The sequence below is a fragment of the Vicugna pacos genome, chromosome 23 (genome assembly GCF_048564905.1).
Source record: "Vicugna pacos chromosome 23, VicPac4, whole genome shotgun sequence".
NCBI classification, from domain to species: Eukaryota; Metazoa; Chordata; class Mammalia; order Artiodactyla; family Camelidae; genus Vicugna; species Vicugna pacos.
Window position 1 is genome coordinate 1,984,454 of NC_133009.1, and position 19,227 is coordinate 2,003,680.

At 41.8% G+C, this 19,227-nt stretch overlaps 1 protein-coding gene, 4 non-coding genes and 1 pseudogene across 6 annotated transcripts; all 6 read left to right on the forward strand.

Annotated features, from left to right (window-relative positions):
- Nucleotides 1-10,190: 10,190 nt before the first annotated feature.
- On the forward strand, nt 10,191-13,452 carry LOC140688666 (large ribosomal subunit protein uL22-like; annotated as a pseudogene).
- Nucleotides 10,812-10,877, forward strand: LOC140688831 (small nucleolar RNA SNORD58). The gene has a single exon (XR_012063685.1). It is a non-coding gene; the product is annotated as a small nucleolar RNA SNORD58 (small nucleolar RNA).
- Nucleotides 11,200-11,264, forward strand: LOC140688830 (small nucleolar RNA SNORD58). The gene has a single exon (XR_012063684.1). It is a non-coding gene; the product is annotated as a small nucleolar RNA SNORD58 (small nucleolar RNA).
- On the forward strand, nt 11,853-11,919 carry LOC140688832 (small nucleolar RNA SNORD58). Its single transcript, XR_012063686.1, has one exon. It is a non-coding gene; the product is annotated as a small nucleolar RNA SNORD58 (small nucleolar RNA).
- Nucleotides 12,688-12,751, forward strand: LOC140688829 (small nucleolar RNA SNORD58). The gene has a single exon (XR_012063683.1). It is a non-coding gene; the product is annotated as a small nucleolar RNA SNORD58 (small nucleolar RNA).
- Nucleotides 13,453-14,450: 998 nt separating the features above from the next.
- Nucleotides 14,451-18,280, forward strand: LOC140688677 (UPF0729 protein C18orf32 homolog). 2 transcript variants are annotated; one of them, XM_072948282.1, is made up of 3 exons: nt 14,451-14,552; nt 17,143-17,330; nt 17,947-18,280. In XM_072948282.1, the coding sequence occupies exons 2-3, from the start codon at nt 17,166-17,168 to the stop codon at nt 18,010-18,012; spliced, it is 231 nt and encodes a 76-aa protein (XP_072804383.1). In that variant the 5' UTR covers nt 14,451-14,552; nt 17,143-17,165; the 3' UTR covers nt 18,013-18,280. The 2 variants fall into 2 exon arrangements, with proteins under 2 accessions (XP_072804383.1, XP_072804384.1); XM_072948283.1 differs by lacking the exon at nt 14,451-14,552 and adding an exon at nt 14,762-14,826.
- Nucleotides 18,281-19,227: the final 947 nt, after the last annotated feature.

A 19,227-nucleotide genomic window follows, 5' to 3' on the forward strand; every position in this document is an offset into this window, starting at 1 on the left:
AGTCAGTTTACAATGCTGTGTTAGTCTCTGGTATGCAGTATGGTGATTCAGTTATACACATATACATATATTCTTTGTCATATTCTTTTTTTTAATTGAAGTATAGTCAGTTTACAAGGTTGTGTCAATTTCTGGTGTTCAGCATAATGTTTCAGTCATACATATACACACATATATTCACTTGCATATTCTTTTTCATTATAAATTATTATAAGATATTGAATATAGTTCCCTGTGCTATGCAGTAGGACCTTGCTGGTTATCTATTTTATATGTAGTAGTCTGTGTCTGCTAATCTCAAACTTCTAGTTTATCTCTCCACCTCTTTTTCTCCCCAGTAACCATAAGTTTCTTTTCTATGCCTGTGAATCTGTTTCTGTTTTGTAAATAAGTTTGTGTCATTTTTTTTAGATTTCACATATAAGTGATACCATATGGTATTTCTCTTTCTGGTTTACTTCACTAAGTATGATAATCTCTAGGTCCATCCACTGCAGTGTCCACCTTTGATATCCTCTAAGAAATACAGACTCTCTACTTCTGAGATCTTAAACCCCATCCAGCAGCTCCCTATCCCGTGATAGGACCCCTATCCTAGACAGGGTTCATCCTGCCATGGTTGCTGGTTGAGCCCAGGTGATAAAAGGAAGAGGCCACTTCAGGACATTCATTCTATTCAGGTCACTGTAAATGCTAGAAGCCCTTTATTTGAGGTTACCTCTATGCCTGACAATTCCCAGTTATTGATTTTAGTTCTGTCCATGCCCTCATCCATGTGGTGACCCAGGTTCCAGAAGACTGTCAACAGGACTCCCACCCCTGAGTCTGCTCTGATCCAGGCCAAACACCCCCAGGTTACCTTAGTGGGACACAATGAACTTCAGATCTGACAGGCCATGTCTGGAGTCCCTACTTTCCACCTAAGTGCCCTTGGACAAGTTACTTACTATTCCAATCTTCCTTTTCTTCACCTGTAGAGTGAGCCTAGAAATGCCCACTTCAGAGATGGTGATGCAGACTCGAAGACGGCCCTATGATACCCACCCCTGGTCTCAGGACCTTGGGTAATCTCCTCCTCTGAGTATGGGCAAGACTCGTGACAAGCTTCCAACCCACAGAATACATCAAAGGTGACAGGACATCACTGCCATGATTATGTTACATAAGATTCTAATATCCATCTTGCTACCAGACCCTATCCTTCTTGGCTTTGATGAAGTCAGCAACCATGTTGGTGAGGCCCACATGGCAAGGGCCTGAGGGCAGCCTCTGGGCAACAACTGAGTAGGAACTGATCATGGCCTCTCAGCCAGAGGGGAGATGAGGCCCTCAGTCTGACAGCCAGCAAAGACTTGAATCTTGCCAACAACTGTGCAAACTTGGAAGCAGATTCTTTCCCAGTCAAGCCTTCGGATGAGAGCCCAACTCTTGATTGCAATCTTGCAGAGAATCCAACCTTGCCTGGACTCCTGACACACAGAAACTCTAAGATAACACACATGTGTTGTTTTAAGCCACCAGGTTTGTGGTGGTATTATCACACAGCATGAGAAAACTAATATCCTGAGACAATATAAGCAAAATTCTCAGGCAATGCTTGGCAAATGATGAGTCAGTGTCCAATCACTGGTAGATTTCTTTTCTCATTTTATGGCTCCTCATATGACATTTCACCAGCACCAACACCTCCATCCATTGGTCTGCCCTCCTCAGAGCTTTTCTGGTTTGTCACTAAGCTTCAAAACCTATTTGTGACTGAGAATCCTTCATGTTAAGGAATTGCCTTTCCAGATCACTATCAAAACGCACCTGTGTCACTTAGCTGGGATGGGCCCTTCAGGAAAACAGTATTATCTTCACATGCGTGAGCCACCACCCTGGAAAACAAACACAGGGCTCCGGGGGAAGGTGCACAGGTTCGTTTTTGAGGGGTGAAGGGGGTTTGGAGGAGGGAGCAGTACCTGAGAAGGCCAGATCTGGAAATGGCCCTGACTTGGAGGGCTTTAGAGAGGAATGGCATCTAAACAGGTGGCAGGAAGCAGAGGACTAAAGAAAGGGGGGACCAAATTACCCCAGGGGACCTGTTTGAGGAAGCAGCATCAGGATCTTAACATCCCAAGCTCCAGCACCTGGAGGCCCGGCAGTGGTGACTGAGATCCTCGTCTCTAGGAATCACAGCTCCCGCTCTGTGCTCAGCCCAGTGAGACCACAGCTGTATTACTACATGTATCCCAGCGTGTTTCACTTAATTAGGTCTGAGCCACAGAGCCTCAGTGGCAGGGACCACATCTTTTTCTATCTTTGTATCTTCCTCATCTAGCACATAACTCACAGGTCATAAGTGCTCATTCAATTTCAGTGAACTGAACTAACTGGTGAAGAAATCTCAGTGACCAGTCTTTAGAGAACTTTGCTGGGAAAAGGGGGCAAAAAGGGACAGAAACAAAGAGTTGAGAGAAGATAAGGAAGAGTGGGAGGTGTCTGAAGGCAGAGCCAGAGCCCCAGGAATGCTGAGAGCTGGAGCCCTTGGAAGGAGCTGGGTAAGGGGAGGTGGAGGAGCTCTGAAGCGAGGAGGCAGGCTTAGCGTCTCCTGGAGGACACGTGGAGTCAGAAACTAAGCCTTCCTCCAGGAACGAGAGAGCGAGCATCTGGGGACTTGGGAAAGACCAGGAGCGCTGACTAGGTGCAACAACAAGGGCTCCCACGGTTTCCAGGACAGGAGCACCATCTGGGTACAGTTAACTGGTATTTGTCAGTACCACGTCTCAATCTTTTTTATTCCAATAAAGTGTGACCACTAGAGAAATCACCCCTAAAGATAAGTGGGAATGAAAGGGCATCTGGCAGCCAGGGACCAACAGTGGAGAATCCTTTCCCCTAAAGACATAAATAAAAACCTTTCCATTTTTGCACTTGATTGTATTTGCATTAAGAAACTCGAGAAGACTCGAGAAGCAATAAAAATGATGGCTACTCGTGGGTTGAGGAAAGGGAGGATGAGAGAGATGCGGAAAGGGATACAAGTCAGACTTTTTACTGGCTGCCTTTTTATATTGTTTTGATTTTTGAACCAGATGAATGTATTCCCTGGTTTTGTTTTCCATTTAAGTGATAAATGTAAAGACAAAACTTTAAATTTTTGTCTAGAGAATTTCAAATGGACAAAAAGAAAAGAAGTCCCTTCAGAAACAAAGAGAGGGGAGCAAAAGTTACACCCTTTATCTAGTTGCCTTACAGAGTCAGGAAGGTCCCAAGGCACAAGATGTTAGGCCAATATATATATATATATTTTTTTTTAGTTAGAGCAGTTGGGTAAGTTAGGGATCACTTGCACAGAAAGAGACAGAAGAATGCCCCTTCATCTGCATAATGACAGGGTTGTGCTAGAAGACTTCATCAGGCCCTTCCACCTCTCATGCTTCCCTGGCCTTTGAATGACTATCTTACTTGGTTTGGTGTCACAGGTAGGGTACTGCTTCCACCCCACTAACCCTTTGTGAGGCTGCAGCTGCATCATTCCTGAGGCTACATGAGTCTCCCCTCTTCCCCGTTATGCCCCATTCATATTCTCACCTTTCAAAACCTCGAAAAGTCAGCCCAGTTTGGAGGAAACACATAGTTCATTACACTCAAAGTCGTATTTTCAAGTCAAGGCAAACAGAACTTTTTCTAGACACGCCCTTTGCCCACAGAAATGTTACGGGAAAAAGCTTTACCCAGTGCTGAACTGGTGCCATCTAGTGGCCCTTGGTGTTACTGCTTAACAGGAACATGTCCTTTAAGAGAAGTTTTGGTGAACAGTATTGGGGTTTCTTTCCAAGCTAGCCCTTGACAAAATTGTGACAAAAGCAAATTTCCCCATAGTTCCAGCTTCCCCTTTCTGGAATTCTGCCCCATGACAGCTGGGTGTAACGACAGGAAAGAGCAAATGTTGGAGTTAGGACAACCTAGCTCTATGTCAAATGCATGCAGCGCTGCCTGTTAGCTGCAAGATCAGGGCAAGTTACTGAACTCCCCTGAGCCTCAGGTCCACCCTCCGTGAAGTGTTGGGGGGTACAATCTTCCTCTCAAAGTCGTTGTGTAACAAAGTGTACGTAGCGCTCAACATACAGTAGATATACCCTAAATATAAGTTCCATTCTCAAATACATCATTGTTTTAAGTCAGAGTGAAAAGATAAATATTGAGCTCCAGTCTCCGGAAGTATTCAGAGGGTGGATGATTTTCTGCTTGGATGCCAGCAGTAAATAATTCCATGCAGAGAGTTCATCAGAAGAGGCTTTAAGGAACTCAAGAGATATGGGCAAATATAACAGAACTAACAAGAGACACTGAGGCACCTAGAGAGCAGCAACCACAGAAAGATGCTTCCGTGCCTGCGACTGACTGAATTAGGAGGTACTGAAAGGAAGCCCAGAGAGATCTGAGCTTGGGAGGACAGGCAATCTGGCAGGGGCTGTAGTCTTGAAGAGATGCAGCCACTCAGAACCCAGTGCCAAGACAGCAAGGGAGCTAGGAAGAAACAGCCCAGCCTTTCTCCTTGACCTTCCAGCTCCTTCTCATGCTCACCATGGGCCACACCCAAAGGGAGGTCTGCGTGGCAGTGGGTAGTCTCAGCCTTACAAGGCACAGACGTCAGAGAATGGATCTGGAAGAAGGTAGCCAGTGCAGGATGTCATAGAGGATATCCCTGCTTTGGGAAAAGAATCAGATTAAGTGATGTCCAAGAATAAACTCTAAGGAGAAGGAGGGAGAAAGTAGGAATGAGCCAGTATTACTAAATATTTACATTGTGCTGTTCATTGCATCTTTTAACTTTCTCTTATAACATTCCTAGCAACCCAGCACAATTGGTTTATCTTTTTTTTTTTTTTAAAGAAACGAAGGAGCAAAGCTCAGCAAAACCAAAGAGACCCAACTGGGGAAGTAGTGGAATTCCATCCCAGTTACCAGATGTCAGTATCCCGCTACACAACCCTGGCCCCCAGTGCTAGCTCTGGGAGGTTGGGGAAAGACAGACCGGGAGGCAGGAAGGAGATGGCAGCAGTGCACCTGCCTGAGAGGCAAAGAAAAGGACTCTACCTCTGGTGTAAGGAATTACATTTTTCTTATTGTCATGTAAAGAATTCCCCTTTCCTGGTAAAGAAGGCCAATTTCTAAGGAAGACTCAAAGAGCACTGTATGGGAAGCTCAGACTGAGGAGAGCCAAGGAAATCCCTGTTAAAGGATTAAGACTTCCCTCCCCTGGCTCTCCTGGAGACCCAGGAGCCAACTGTCTCAAAAGTATTATAGGAATGGACAGAGGAGGTGGATGATAAAAGCAGAAGATTGAATATTCAGTCATCAGAAAACCCCCAAAGATATTCTTTTCCAAGGACGTGGTCAGACTAATTCATATTGGCCAACTGATTGAACAAACCAGGCAGACAAACCTTTTCCTAAGAGATTTATATCCTCAATGGAAAACAGTTGTTTGGACAAATTGCCAAACTCTTGCAGGGACAACTTGACATCTGTGTTTATCAGGTCAGCAAGGAGAATGGCTTTGACTCTGAAAGGCTAAGGTTTTGTTGTTCCCTGTTGCTCCCTGGAGATCTATAGTGCAAATGAACCCCCGTGGTCGCCATCAAAGGGAAGCCAAAAGAAGAAGGTCCCAGGGGAGCCCAAAGGCGTTTGCTGTTCTGTTCCTACCTTCTTTGCCCTTGCCAAACTTGTCTTACCTCCTCTGCTACAGCTTTTCTGGTATTTTCCAGAATTTAATCTGACATTGCTGGCTTCACCAATCCACCTAGTGCCTCAGAGCCAGAATAATCCTCCTCACATTGCTTTTATTACATTGATCTTGATGAATGCAGGTAGCCATGGGCTGAGGAAGTGGGACTGTGGACCAGGTAAAAGCTGGAGGGAAGCACCATAGCCAATCAAGAGACGGAGGGCCCCGAGGCAGGGTGGGGAAGTCAGGATAGCCATGGTGAGCCGAGGTTGGAAACGTGGAGGTCACCAGCAAACAGGGAGGCAGGAATGTGCAGAACTGGCAGACAGGATGCTGGGAAAGAATGCAGGCATTGACAGTAAACCTAGGTTCAAACCCTTGCTCTGTCCCTTCTGAACCTTGGTTCTCTTGTCTGTAAAATGAAACAATAATATCTACTGTAGGGGACACTGGGATGTGCTTCCCAGATCCCTCTTCAGGAACAAAGGACTTACTCTCCCTCCATTAAGAATGTTGTCATTCCCCAGCTGTCAGTCCTCTTTAAGGACTGGCTGAAGAACCCCGCTTCACCCAAGGTCACACCCGCTTCCCGGGCAGCCCACCTCCAGTGACTGATCAATGGGCTTATAAAGGCCCAGCCCCCTTACCCCCTCAACTTGGAACAACTCTAAGGAGCATCCAGCCCCAGGGTTCCCCTGGGTGGGGGCAGGGTACAGGCTGAAGCCTTCATTGGGGACTGCATCCCAGCCTGACTAGGCCTCCTGATCAGTCCTGCTACCTGACCTACCTTTCCACAGCGCTTGTTCACCTGTGTCTCAGACTTTGCTTCCAGGGGAAGCCCAACCTGACTACCCCCTCCTCCTGTCATGAGACTCTATGAACTAGCAAATGTGGAGCATCCAGCCACAATGCCTGTGTAATAAGCGCCAGACCCTTCCCCTTCTCCAAGTTGAGCTCAGCTGACCCAGCATGTGGTCAGCGCAACCCTTAAAGGTTATTGTCGGATTTATTCAATCCGTATTGGCATGTGGTCCCTTCCATGCCACCAAACGTTCATTATGCCATAGAAAGCAGTCACCAAAATTACTTAAGATCTGCACAACTCTTCTGGGTGTGAATCCTGTGTTGTTTTATGGCATCACTTGCATTCTTTATAAAATCTTTGCTTCTTTATATAATCTGTCTGTATATGGCTAGTAGATTACCCCTTAGAATTTACTGTACATGGACCCTGAATGGCCCACCTAGTACATGTAATGGCTTCTTAGTTGAATGGATTAGTGATTCAGCGACAAAGAAAGAAAGAAATTGCATGAAATCTGTTGTTTGAGCCAGTCTGTGGTACTTTGTCATGGCAGCCCTAGCAAACTAATGAACATACTGTTACTTAAAAATATCAAAAATTTACATAAATAAAGAATAATACTGAATAATATATATGCATAACAGAGAGAGAGACACACACGCAGCATATGTGTACAACTCCATGAATTTCCACAAGCTGGACAAACTTGCAGGCTAAGGAACTGTGAAACCAGCATCCTGATGAAGAAACAGAACATTATCAGCATCTGGAAGCCACCTCGTACCTCCTTCCAGTCATCCTGCTCCCCTCCGAGGGCAACCACCATCCTGACTTCTTATAGAAAAGATTAGTTTTTGTCTTTAGCATAAATGAAATCATATAAATATGGTCACAGTCTTTAATGTGTGACTGCTTTTACCCAAATCTACGTTTGTGAACCCATAAGTGATTTTAGTGATTACAGTGTTGTTCACCGTTATGACTCAGAAGAGTATTTTCTGTATCCTAAAACAAGGTCTTCCACCTAAGAGAGGGTGCCAACACTACTGCTGGAAATGTATCCAAAAATATCGATAACTTTGCAACCGAATTTAGATGTGATGAAATGTTAGAAAAAGGTTTTTGAAAGAAAGAAATTCATGATCTGCCATGCTGTTAATTTAAGAAATCCTTCTCTGAAACACAGTTAATAATTTTTAGTTTAACAAATACTTAATAGCACTTTCTGGGTACCAGGCACCATTCTAAGTGCTCTGTAAGTATTAACTCACTTAATTCTCATAATACCCCTACTGTCGTCATTGTCTTCACTTTACAGACGAGAGAAGATAAGATAAGGAAACTGAGACACAGGTCGCTTAAGTAATTTCTCCAGGTCAGGGCAAGTGAAAGGCAGTCCTAGAAGAGGAGAGAGGAGATGAGATTTGAAACTAGGAAGTCTGACTCCACTGTCTATGCTCTCAAGCATTACGCTATGAAATCTTAAGAGAGAATGCTGAAAAAAAAGTGTAGACTGTTATGACAGTTGCATATTTAGGTGTATTGGGAATACATTCCCTCTTATTTCATGTTCATTGCTTTGGGAAATTAGTCTTGCATTATGAGATGCCTTAAGAAATTAATCTGTTGCAAAAAATTCTACCACCTTCTACTGCCAGATTCTCTTCATAGAGGCTCTACTTCCATTCCTGCCATTCATAGTAAATCCCTATCCAGATTTTACTACTATTCAATTGGGAGACCCGACAACCCCTCCAAGTGTCTGACTCTGGAACCCACATAAGTAGGTGGGTGTTTGCTGAGATCTCCAAAATCCCTCTTCTGGTTTACGAGAATGTGAACAGTAAGGACACCTGCCTCACAGGGTCTGCGAGAAAACCCTCAAAGTTTTAAAACTTAACATGAAATGCTTAAAACTGTGCCTGTTTGTTTGTTTGTTTTAATTCTAAAATTGGGGGAGTTTTATTGCATATAAAGGATACCTCAATAAAGCTGATTTCTAAAAATCTAAATCAGTATTTTTGGCAGTTATTAGGGAACCAGCTCATTTTTCTGAATGTCAATAAGTTTGAGCCTGCCGTTCCTGTGTGAAATATATTTCAAATATTTGAAAGAGGGAAAGTACTTTTTTATACAAATCCAATTTAAAAATGCTAATGGAATGATAAAATTAGGTGGGGGGAAATCACTGCTTTTCAACATCTAATGAAATCATGCATCTAGGCAATGAATTTCAACAGCTGCTAAAGCCATTAGGTAAAAAGCCCTTCAGTGGTTTTCCATGACAATTAAAACAAATTCCAAGTGCCAAGTCAGGGCCTAGATACCCTAACCAGCCCTAGTGATCTGGCCCCTGACTACCTCCAGGTTCTCTGAGAGGATTAGGGTATCCTGCTGTTCCTCAAATGGCCTTATTCTGCTCCAAACAGTGATATTCTTAGGGTGTGGCGGTATAGCTCAGTGGTAGAGCACTTGCTTAGTATGCCCAAGGTCTTGGGTTCAATCTCCAATACCTCCATTAAAAAAAAGTATGGTGTCCTCTGAGGTTGGCAGGGAAGTGCTCACCTCACTTTAGCAATTTCACTGTATTCTAATTGGCTGTTCATCTCCTTGTCCCCTTTTTATCTCTACTCTCATTCTAAGACTGTGGATTCCTTGACATGTGAGACTTTCCCAGTACTTGTTATACTATAGCATCTAGCATCATGGTGGGCGTATAAGTATTCAATGAATATTCACTGAATGGATGAATGAACAAATAAATTGATTGCTAAGGATTACTCCTATTTGTAGTTAACTATTGTTTTAGCAATTAAGATTTCTGCACAATAAATATAATAAAATTAAAACAAAGACTCTGTTAAAACAACAGATTGAAGTAAATATATAAATATATATGTATAAATATAATACAATTTAGAGAGTTCATTTAAAATTTTCACTAATTCACTAAGGCTATAAAAGGAAGACCTAAAGCTAAGTGCTAATACAATCAGTGACTGTAAGGGAATAACCAGATGGATGACCTGAATGAGGAAGAAAATGCCCTTTGGTATTTTTGTTCTCAAGGAACAGACATCCTTTCCCAGATGAAGATCTATCAGTTTCAGTGAGGAACAAGACCCCACTCTTGAACCAGACACTTCAGTTAGTACAGCCTTCATACTGTTGCTGTACAATTGATTGAGTGATATTCCCATCCTGAGAATTTTCTGATTACCATAATTACATTTCGTCCTTCGAATCTTTTTATTGTCCATTTACTAACCACTTTCACATAATCACATAATGAAACCTAACGAAAGTTGACGAATGAATGCCTCATCTATACCTAACGATACGTGGTCCTGTTCTAGAACTACAAACTAGTTTTCAATTGATTGATATTTAAAATTCGTAACTTTTTCTGTATACAAAAAAAGAGGAGAATTTTGAGACAGTACCTAAGGAGGCAATTCGTTTTCAGATCTTCTCAAACAAACTCCATACTCCCTTTTCCCTCCGCCCTCCTCCTCTCTTCAAATCTCGTTCCTTCGGCAGGGAATCTCGCGAGATATCGAGATCTCATGAATTCTCCCATGAACCACCGCTCTTCCTTTTCCGGTAGGTGGCCTGAGGTGAGTAGGTCTTCGGCTTCTTTCTCCGACGTTTGACTCCTCCTGTAATCGCTGCCATCCTAGACTTGGGGGCGCCGATTTCGAGACCCTCGGGAGGAGGATGCTGGCGGCTACTGATTACTCGCTGGTGGCGATGGCCCTCTGTGCCGGGCGACGTGTCGGATTCCCCAGCCCGGAGCCCCGGCGCCGTCAGGCCTTGGCAGCAGGCAGAGGGGCCCGATGGGCAGGAATGCGGGTGGCGGGGTTGTACTGGCAGTCTGTGATCGGTGCCGACTCCGGAGGTCATGTGTTTCGTGGTGAGTGGAGGCCGCGTATGCAGCGCGTTTGTAGCCGCATCCAGAGAAAGTTTGAGGGGTATATGGTCAGGTCCGGTCGAGGCTTTACTCTTTTAAGTTTTTTCAACTTCAACGGCGTTTAACGCAAGTAATAACCTTAAAGTGTGGGAAGAGCGGATTATTTGTGAAGCTGTGAGCAAAGGAGGTTTCTATAGAGGGGGAGCACGTAGGGAACTGTAGTTGGCTTGAGTTGCCAGTGCGTCCAGATGTGAATTGAAACAGACTGTGTTTTCTTCCAGAAGGCAAGAGGGCCGACGAGGTCCGTTTCACTAGTCTGATGTCAGCACTGCTGTAGTCACTGGTAGTTACAAAAGGGAAGAAAACTGGACAGAGAAGGATGGCTGCGATGATGTTGTTTCTTAGGACACCTTTGGATTAATCATGAAAACAATTACTCTCTGAGCAGCCGCGGGGGTAGTACTTAATACTTGTATAAACTATATGCCGTTGTAAACATAGATTAACAGAATGGTTCTTGCTCCCTTTCAGGTGACCTCTAAAAATGGTTCGCTATTCACTTGACCCAGAAAACCCCACAAAATGTAAGTGAACAAGAAACATTCCTTATTTTGGAGCAAGACAATAAGATACTCAATGTTAACCAAAACTTGTTTATTTTCTAGCATGCAAATCAAGAGGTTCAAATCTTCGTGTTCACTTTAAGGTATGTGGATCATAGTTATGCTCTAAAAGAGTTCCGCGAGTTCTTAACCATCCTAAAAAAGGTAGCTGCGATGATGTGTTTCTTAGGACGCCTTTGGATTTACCGTGAAAATAAATCAATTCTGAGCAGCCACCTTTTGGTGGGTAATCAACAGTATATAATGAGCACTTTGATTTAGGATTTGTGGAATTGGGTGAAACTACCTGAGAACCTAGTATACAGACCAAGATCTGGGACATGTAATTATTTGCAAGATGATGGAGAGCATGTTAATAGTGAATAAATGGTTTTTGGAATCATTTTTCTCCACCTTCAAACCAAGCGTCCTTGGCTCTTAATCACAGATTTTTTTTTCCTCATTGTTTTACCTCACTTCCAAAGAAAGGTTTTAGCTGTTGCTAAATGTTCATATTTTGAAAATCTGATAATGTTTACTTTTTAAATTGAGGTTTCTGAAAATACAGTTAACTCACAGCTTATGTTATTTATACTTAGAACACTCGTGAAACTGCCCAAGCCATTAAGGGTATGCATATCCGAAAAGCCACCAAGTATTTGAAGGACGTCACTTTACAGAAGCAATGTGTGCCGTTCCATCGTTACAATGGTGGAGTTGGTAGGTGTGCCCAGGTGAGAATTCGTAGTTGTCGTTTCAAAAGACAAACTGAGGGAAAGTGGATGGAATAAGAATGGCTACGATCTGCCTTTAATCGGGATCTTGCTCCTGTGATGGCAGTTTTGGACACCTTTGTATTAACCATGAAAAAAAACATGTTCTGAGCAACCTTAATGTTAAAATAAGTCATCTTGATTATAACATTGATTTAAATCGGGAAATAACTAATAGCGTCTCTTTTTTTTTTTTTTTTTCATTTTCTTAGGCAAAACAGTGGGGCTGGACACAGGGTCGATGGCCCAAAAAGAGTGCTGAGTTTTTACTGCACATGCTCAAAAATGCAGAAAGTAATGCAGAACTTAAGGTACCCAAACCATAAACATCTTTATGCATGCAATTTCATTATTCATTTAAAGTTGCTGTTGTCCGGATTTATTTAATGCTACCCATCCTGTAACTCCATTCCTCAGCGACCTTTATGGAGTGCCCTTATAAACAAGGTACATTTCGCACTGAGTTTTGGCAGTTACTTAGATTTAAAGGACACTATCCTACGTGTTTAAAAAATTGCTTGAACAAATAGTTTTAAAAGGTTGCCTTTCAAAATGATTGCATTAAGGCAGGGACTTTAACGGCAGTTTGTGGATTTAAAATAAAGGTATTACCTGGTTTTGTTTCCCCTCCCCTCTTCCCAGGGCTTAGATGTAGATTCACTGGTCATTGAGCACATCCAGGTGAACAAAGCTCCCAAGATGCGGCGCAGGACTTAACAGAGCTCATGGTCAGATCAACCCTTACATGAGCTCTCCCTGCCACATTGAGATGATCCTTACTGAAAAAGAGCAGATTGTTCCTAAACCAGAAGAGGAGGTTGCACAGAAGAAAAAGGTAAATTACTTAGTCTTTGCTGTTTCCTTTGGTGTATTAGAATTAGTGGTTGCTGTGATGACTGACTTAGGACACCTTTGGAATAACCGTGAAAGGAAACTGTTCTGAGCAACCAACTACCTCTTGTAGTCATTTTATTTTGGCTTTCATGGGTCTCCTTTGTTTTGTGACTAATAATGAATAGTAACTTTGTATTATCCAGTTTATTAGAACTACATGATTATCTGATGTTCTACCTCACTTACTCTTTACCTGCATTTGAAGTGTCCATAGTCACTTTGAATGCCACATATCCAAAGGGCCCCTTCCCTGCCTCCCCCCAATCTAATAAGCTTGTTTTCAGTTAATGATTACATTTAGTTCTTTAAGTCCGGAACCTGAGGGTGATAATTCACACCTAATGGATTTGACTTCTGTTGATTTTTATCATTAAATATCCTCCATCCTTGCTGTCGCTTAGTCTTAACCATCTCGGCTCCCTGCGTGCAGTTTTGACTCTCCTGCTTACTATAATTTCCTCCCAGCTGCCCATCTCATCTCCCCTTGTCTCTACGCCAAAGGACTCTTAACCTTTATGTTGAAATTTTCAGTTGCTCTTTCGTTGAGATACGACCTCCTTTAAGATGTAGTATGGGTTTCTCCTGGAATCTTAAGCCCTTTTATTTTTTTTCTTTTTCACAGATATCCCAGAAGAAACTGAAGAAACAAAAACTTATGGCCCGGGAATAAATTCAGCAAAAAATAAATGCAAATAAAAGTAAAAGCAGAGTCTTGGTTGTCTTAATTAGTAAATATATTTTAAATGTCATCACAAGATTGATCATATGAGTTTTCTTCTTATTAGAATTAGATTATTCTGTTGCTCTGAACCACTAATTTTGGTTCATAGCATGCTGTTTTGCATCTCAGTGAATTTGTGCATAAAATGGAATATTAGAACATGGGGAAATTTCTGAAACTTTAACACCGACGTTATTGAGATTAAACGCACTGTTAAGTGGCATTTAGTATATTTGGTTCCACATCCATCAGCGCAATGAATTTTAGTTATTTTCAACATCCCAAAGAGGAACCTTGGTAGTGGTTGGCTGTCACTACCCCCTACCCACAATCCAGCCATAGGCAACCAATTTTCTGACTGTACATTTGCCTATTCTGAGCATTTCATAAAAATGAAGTATTAGTATGTGGCCCTTAGTCACTGGCTTTGACTTAGAATAATTTTTTTAGGGTTTATGTTGCAGCATGTACCTGTGTTTCACTGTGGAAGTGTGGAATACCGGTCCTGTTGTTTAGTTTAGCTATTACAAAGTTTGTGTGGCATGTGTTTTCATTTGAGTGTATACCAAGAGTGGCCCTGCTGGATTAGCTATTAAAACATTTGACGGATTTCCAGGCGTTTCTAAAGCAGCGATATTTACAGTCTGACTAGTAGTGTATGAGGGTTCCAACTCCGCCTTCTCGACTGTTGTTTATGCTAGCGGGTGCGAAGTGTTGCTTTTTGTAAGAGAATACCGCTTAAAGTTGACTTCACTGTTAGTATTACTGTAGTAGAATGGTTAGCTTAGCCACAACTGCACTGGAGAACAGCAGGTAGAGTAGGCCTTCCCGAAGGTGGTGAGCCACTGGCACAGGCGTTATCCTCTCCTGGGTCAGCACCCCGGGTCCTGTCCCGGCAACCGGGCGCCAGGGAAGGCCGTTCCGCCTGGCCCGCAGGTTTTAAGCCAGCGGCTTCCGCGCCGGCCCGGAAGCCGCCCCCAGTCCCAGCCTGGGCGTCACGGTTACGTCCGGCGCGTCCTCGGGCTGACGCAGGCGCATCTTTGTCGGCCCTTGTGCCCATTGGCGCGGCTGCGGCACGTCCCTCCGCGTCCCTCACTCTAGAAGCGCGGACATTTCCGCTGGTGGTGGTCGCGGGTGAGCGGGGCCCCGGGGGCCGAGGCTGCGGCTGGGGCTTCGGGGCGGACGGGGGCTCGGCGCTGTGGAGACTCGCTAAGCAGCCTGCGGGGTGCGCGGTTCTCCAGCGCTCTGGCCTCGCGGCCCGCCGGCCGTCACAGTCCACCGCTGCCCGCACCCGCGGAGCCCCTGCCCCTGCCCTCCTCGCCGTTTTCCTCCCCTGCGTCCGCGTCCACCCCTCTTCTGCGTCCGATCCGTCTCTCCTTTCCTCAGGATCCGCTCTCTGGCCTGAATTGTCGGTATCACTTCTCTGTTATTGTCACCACCATTTGCCCTTGTCCTATCTTTTCAGCCCTTGTCTTTGACTCAGCCTGTCCCGCTCTCTTCTGTCTCCAGTAAATAATACGCCGGACTGGGTTGCTTAAGGAGGTGGCATTTCCCCCGCTACCCCTGCCCAAGTTTTGATGGAGCCTCCGCCTTTTCCTATTCCATTGTAGTGGACTAAGGCCGATGAAAGAAATTTCTCTCCTCCAGCAGTTTCAATCCATTTTTCTTGCTCTATTGTAATATCCGAGAATTGGCTTGGAGAGAATTTAAAAAATCGTGATTTTTTTTTAATCAATATGTCATAGCCGCCTTCTAGACCTTTCTAAGCCATAATTTGACAAAAGTAATTAGTGATTTTTTTTCTTGAGAATTCACTTAAAACACAATTTCAAGTAGCTAAAAACTTAAATCTTTACAATGGAGGGATTGACAGTCTTAATAGTCTAGTGCTCGGTGGTATTGCCTGTTGTATTGAAGGATTTGGTTGGTTTTGAAAGTTTGGTAGAAAGTGGAATGATGATGATCATGGTTTTGGAAGGGAAAAGGCAAGAGCATTGAGCTAGGAAACCAGTTTTAGGAATTCTGGTCTTAGCCAGCTCTAACTACTGGTTGCCTTTGTGTGGGCTTTGAACAGTTTATTACTTTTGGATCCTTGATGATTAGAAATTAATCCTTGGGTTTTTGGGGTTTTTTCCCTTTTAGTAACAACATTTAACATTAACGTATGCACTGTTCTGAGCTTTGTATTCCTATGAATTTATCTAGTCCACACTACATCCCTCTGAGATAGGTACTATTTATTATTGTCTTCACATTAGACATGAGAGCACTACAGCAAAGACTGGTTAAATGATTTGCCCGAGAACACTATGTTGAAAATAGTGAAAGCAGGTCTCAAGTTCAGGCAGCTGCTTGAGTATTAGGCTGTGGTACTCATAAGACCTGAACCAGGCCACCTTTTAAGTCTCTTCTGATCAGATTCTACATGTCCAATAGCCAAGAATAATAATTCTTTGAAAAAGACCCTCCCCCTTCTCCTGCCAGTTTGGCTTATTGTAATCAGAAAATACGTTCTTTAAAATTTTGAAACAAAATGCTTTGATAAATTCTTACACTGTTTTATTAAATTTGACTAGAGGACTGTTTTTAAAGAATCCAGTTATGAATTCTTTATAAAATAGCTGGTCATTCCTTGATGTACGTTTATATTTGTTTACAGGTCTTGTAATTCATTTCAAAGCCACATTCAGATTGGATTATTTATACCACTCTTCACTTGTAAATAATTTTGAATTGCTTTAGTGTAACAGTGCTTATTCATTTGTCAGCAAATACTACTTAATTTACAGTGTTTTGAAAATAAGAAAATTTAACATTCTTAATTTTTAGCCTTATGCACTGTTCTGAAGCTTCTGAGTTTTTAAGGCCTCTGCTAAGGGATTAAAAATTCTTGTCAATTTAAGAGGTCCATGGTTTGATAGTATATTATGGAAATAATATTTGTTCTTTTTCAAGAAATTGCTGATTTTGAGAAATTCGAAGACAGTTTCTAATCATCAAGGAAATTTAGGTGTTAATGTTTGGAAATGGACAATTTACTTATACAAATAACAATACTAAATTAAAATTTTTTATTACTCAGTATACCTTAATTGCTATTAAAAAAGGAAAAGCAAATATATCAAGGGAGAGTTGTTGCCTGGGAGAGGCCAGCCAGTTTGCAGCCTAGAGGTCTTCCAAAGTGGTATCTCATTGAGTTCCATTCAACAAAATTTTCCCTTGGCATTGTAAGTTGTGTAACGAATATTGTCAGTCCCTGAAGGTGGTTGGGCTTTGCAAGTTAAGTCACACTAAACTGGAGTATGTGAAAATTACCAAGTTCCTTAATGTTTTTGTGCCCTCTTTTATTTATCTGTAAATGGAAATGCCAGGGTACTCAACCTCACTGGGTGTTTTAAATGAGTTGATATGTGTTAAGAGCTTGACTGCCTAGCACCCAGCAAATGTTGGTGCTATTCCTTCATGTTATCATATTTATGATTGGGGAGCAGTGATTGGAGAGGTTTGGAGGCAGGCACCTCACTATTATTTTCCGGTAGACCACTTATTATTCCTTTACCTTGCAGATAGCAGCATTTTGATTTAATAGACTTGATTTAAGCTAATACTTGTAGTATGATTTAAGTTTTTCCTTCAGTGTAGAAAGTCATTTCAAATATCTTAATCTAGGTGAATTCCTTCAGTCATTTGATCTAATTTGTTTTTTCTTCACGTTTATTGGCAGTCCAAGAGCTCAAGCCTGGGACAATGGTGTGCATTCCCTGCATTGTCATTCCAGTTTTGCCCTGGGTCTACAAAAAATTTCTGGAGCCATATATATACCCACTGATTTCCCCTTTCGTTAGTTGTATATGGCCTAGGAAAGCTGTACGAGAATCCAACGATAAAAGCAAAGGCAAAGTAGACTATAAGGTAAGAACGTTAAAATGCCTTGAATGAGCGGGGGGTTGCAGGGGCTGGGGTACAGGGTAAAATACTTGGCTTTTGGGAATGCAAGTTCTTCAGACAAAACCTTCATTAATGTGTCTACATTTCCTTCTTTTTTAAAATAGAGATTTGGGGTTTTTTATTTAAACAGTTAACATTTGTTTAAACTAAGGTTTTAAACTAGACCTCTGATATATGAGTTTGCTCTTTGCTTTATAGCCAAGATAATAACCAGTATTTCCTGGCTGGTAAGAGTAATGCTAAATAGTTAATAGAAGACAAGAGATGATACTAAAATAAGCCAGTTTCACTGATTGATAACTTTAATGAGATACTTAATTGGTAGGATCATAGAGTATTTTTTTTTAAACAATAAGTTTTTTTTTAATGAATAGGCAATTTAGTTGTCTTTTAGCAATGGTGCTTGTCAAATTCAACTTTGGTTTTGTTCAGCTGCACAAATTTAGCCATCCTGCACGTTTCTGGAAGTTCTATCATTCTGGACTTCGTTGTCTGTTTTTAAAGAGAATATCTCTTATAGTGTCTGTCTTTTAAATATTATATTATTACAACTAATATCTAAAATGATTTTTCATTTCAGGGTGCAGACATAAATGGGTTACCAACAAGAGGACCAACAGAAATCTCTGAGAAAAAGAAAGACTAAAGTGATTGTCCTAAAGGATCTCATTGTTTTAAAAATGGACCTGATGATATGAAGCACCTTCCTTGTAATTGTCTCCGATCTTTTTCTCAGACCAGAATTCAGGGTAGATAATTTAGATATTTACCTGACACTACTCTGGTATTTGTATTTGAAATGTAGTTAGTTATATTTAATTATCTCATTCCTGAGTTCCTTTTTCATTAAAGTAGCTTTCATTGCTTTTATTGCAGTTATTAAAATATGAATAAATAGAACGTTTGTGCCCGTAGACATTGTTACTTAATCAATGCCTAAAAATCCTTGGGCCTCTACCTTTTATTCAAGTTCTTCAAATTTGAGGAGTACAATTTTACTGTGAAACAGTGCAGTGAGACTGTGCTATGAAATGAAAGGTAGTTTTTGGAGATAATGAAACATAAAGATGTAATTACTGTCCAAGTCAGTGGAGCAGCTTATCTGAGAGAGTAGTAATTACTGTTTATTGCTCTGAGGAAGACAGAAAAGACAGGGAACTAGGGGAAACTTCTCTGAAAAATGGAACATCTTTTACATAAATGTTTAGTGTATATTATAAAATTCTAATCCTTGTCACATTCCTTTCCTCCTACAAATGTATTAAACATCCAGTTTAGCTTGTGGTTCTTTTTCCTTTTAATATTTAAATGTTTAAAAGGAAGGGTTTTCTTGTTTTTTGTTTTTTGTTTTTACCACATCAGAAAGCAGTATTATAATGGTGTGATGGCACTCAGGTAGTTATAGGACAACAATATTTTCTTTTTTTTTTAAAGAGTAGATTATATCAATTATTTTGTATCAATTATTTTGTTGCATAACAAGATGCTCTAAAATTAGTGGTTCTCAACCAGAGTGACGTGACTGAGCAGTTCTCACCTGGTCTGGGCCTCTCTACTTGGTCTTTCACCCCTAGGCTTCTTCAATACATAAATATTCAAAGATGATGAGACATACCTTTATATAATATTTATTCTCTCTGAAGCAAAGAGAGATTAGAAGGGACTCCTCCCCTTGGGTCCCCAGTGAAGTCCTAGGTCCTAACCAAGGCTTTGTTAAGCTATGTATGTGTCTGGTCAAGTCATTGATCCACCTAGGACTTCATTTGATTCAAATGAATGTGTTTCAGCTTCTCTGCCCTAGCCCACCTGAGGGATAAATTCCCTTTAGCGACTAAATCCAGTTGATCTAGTTCTTTTTTTT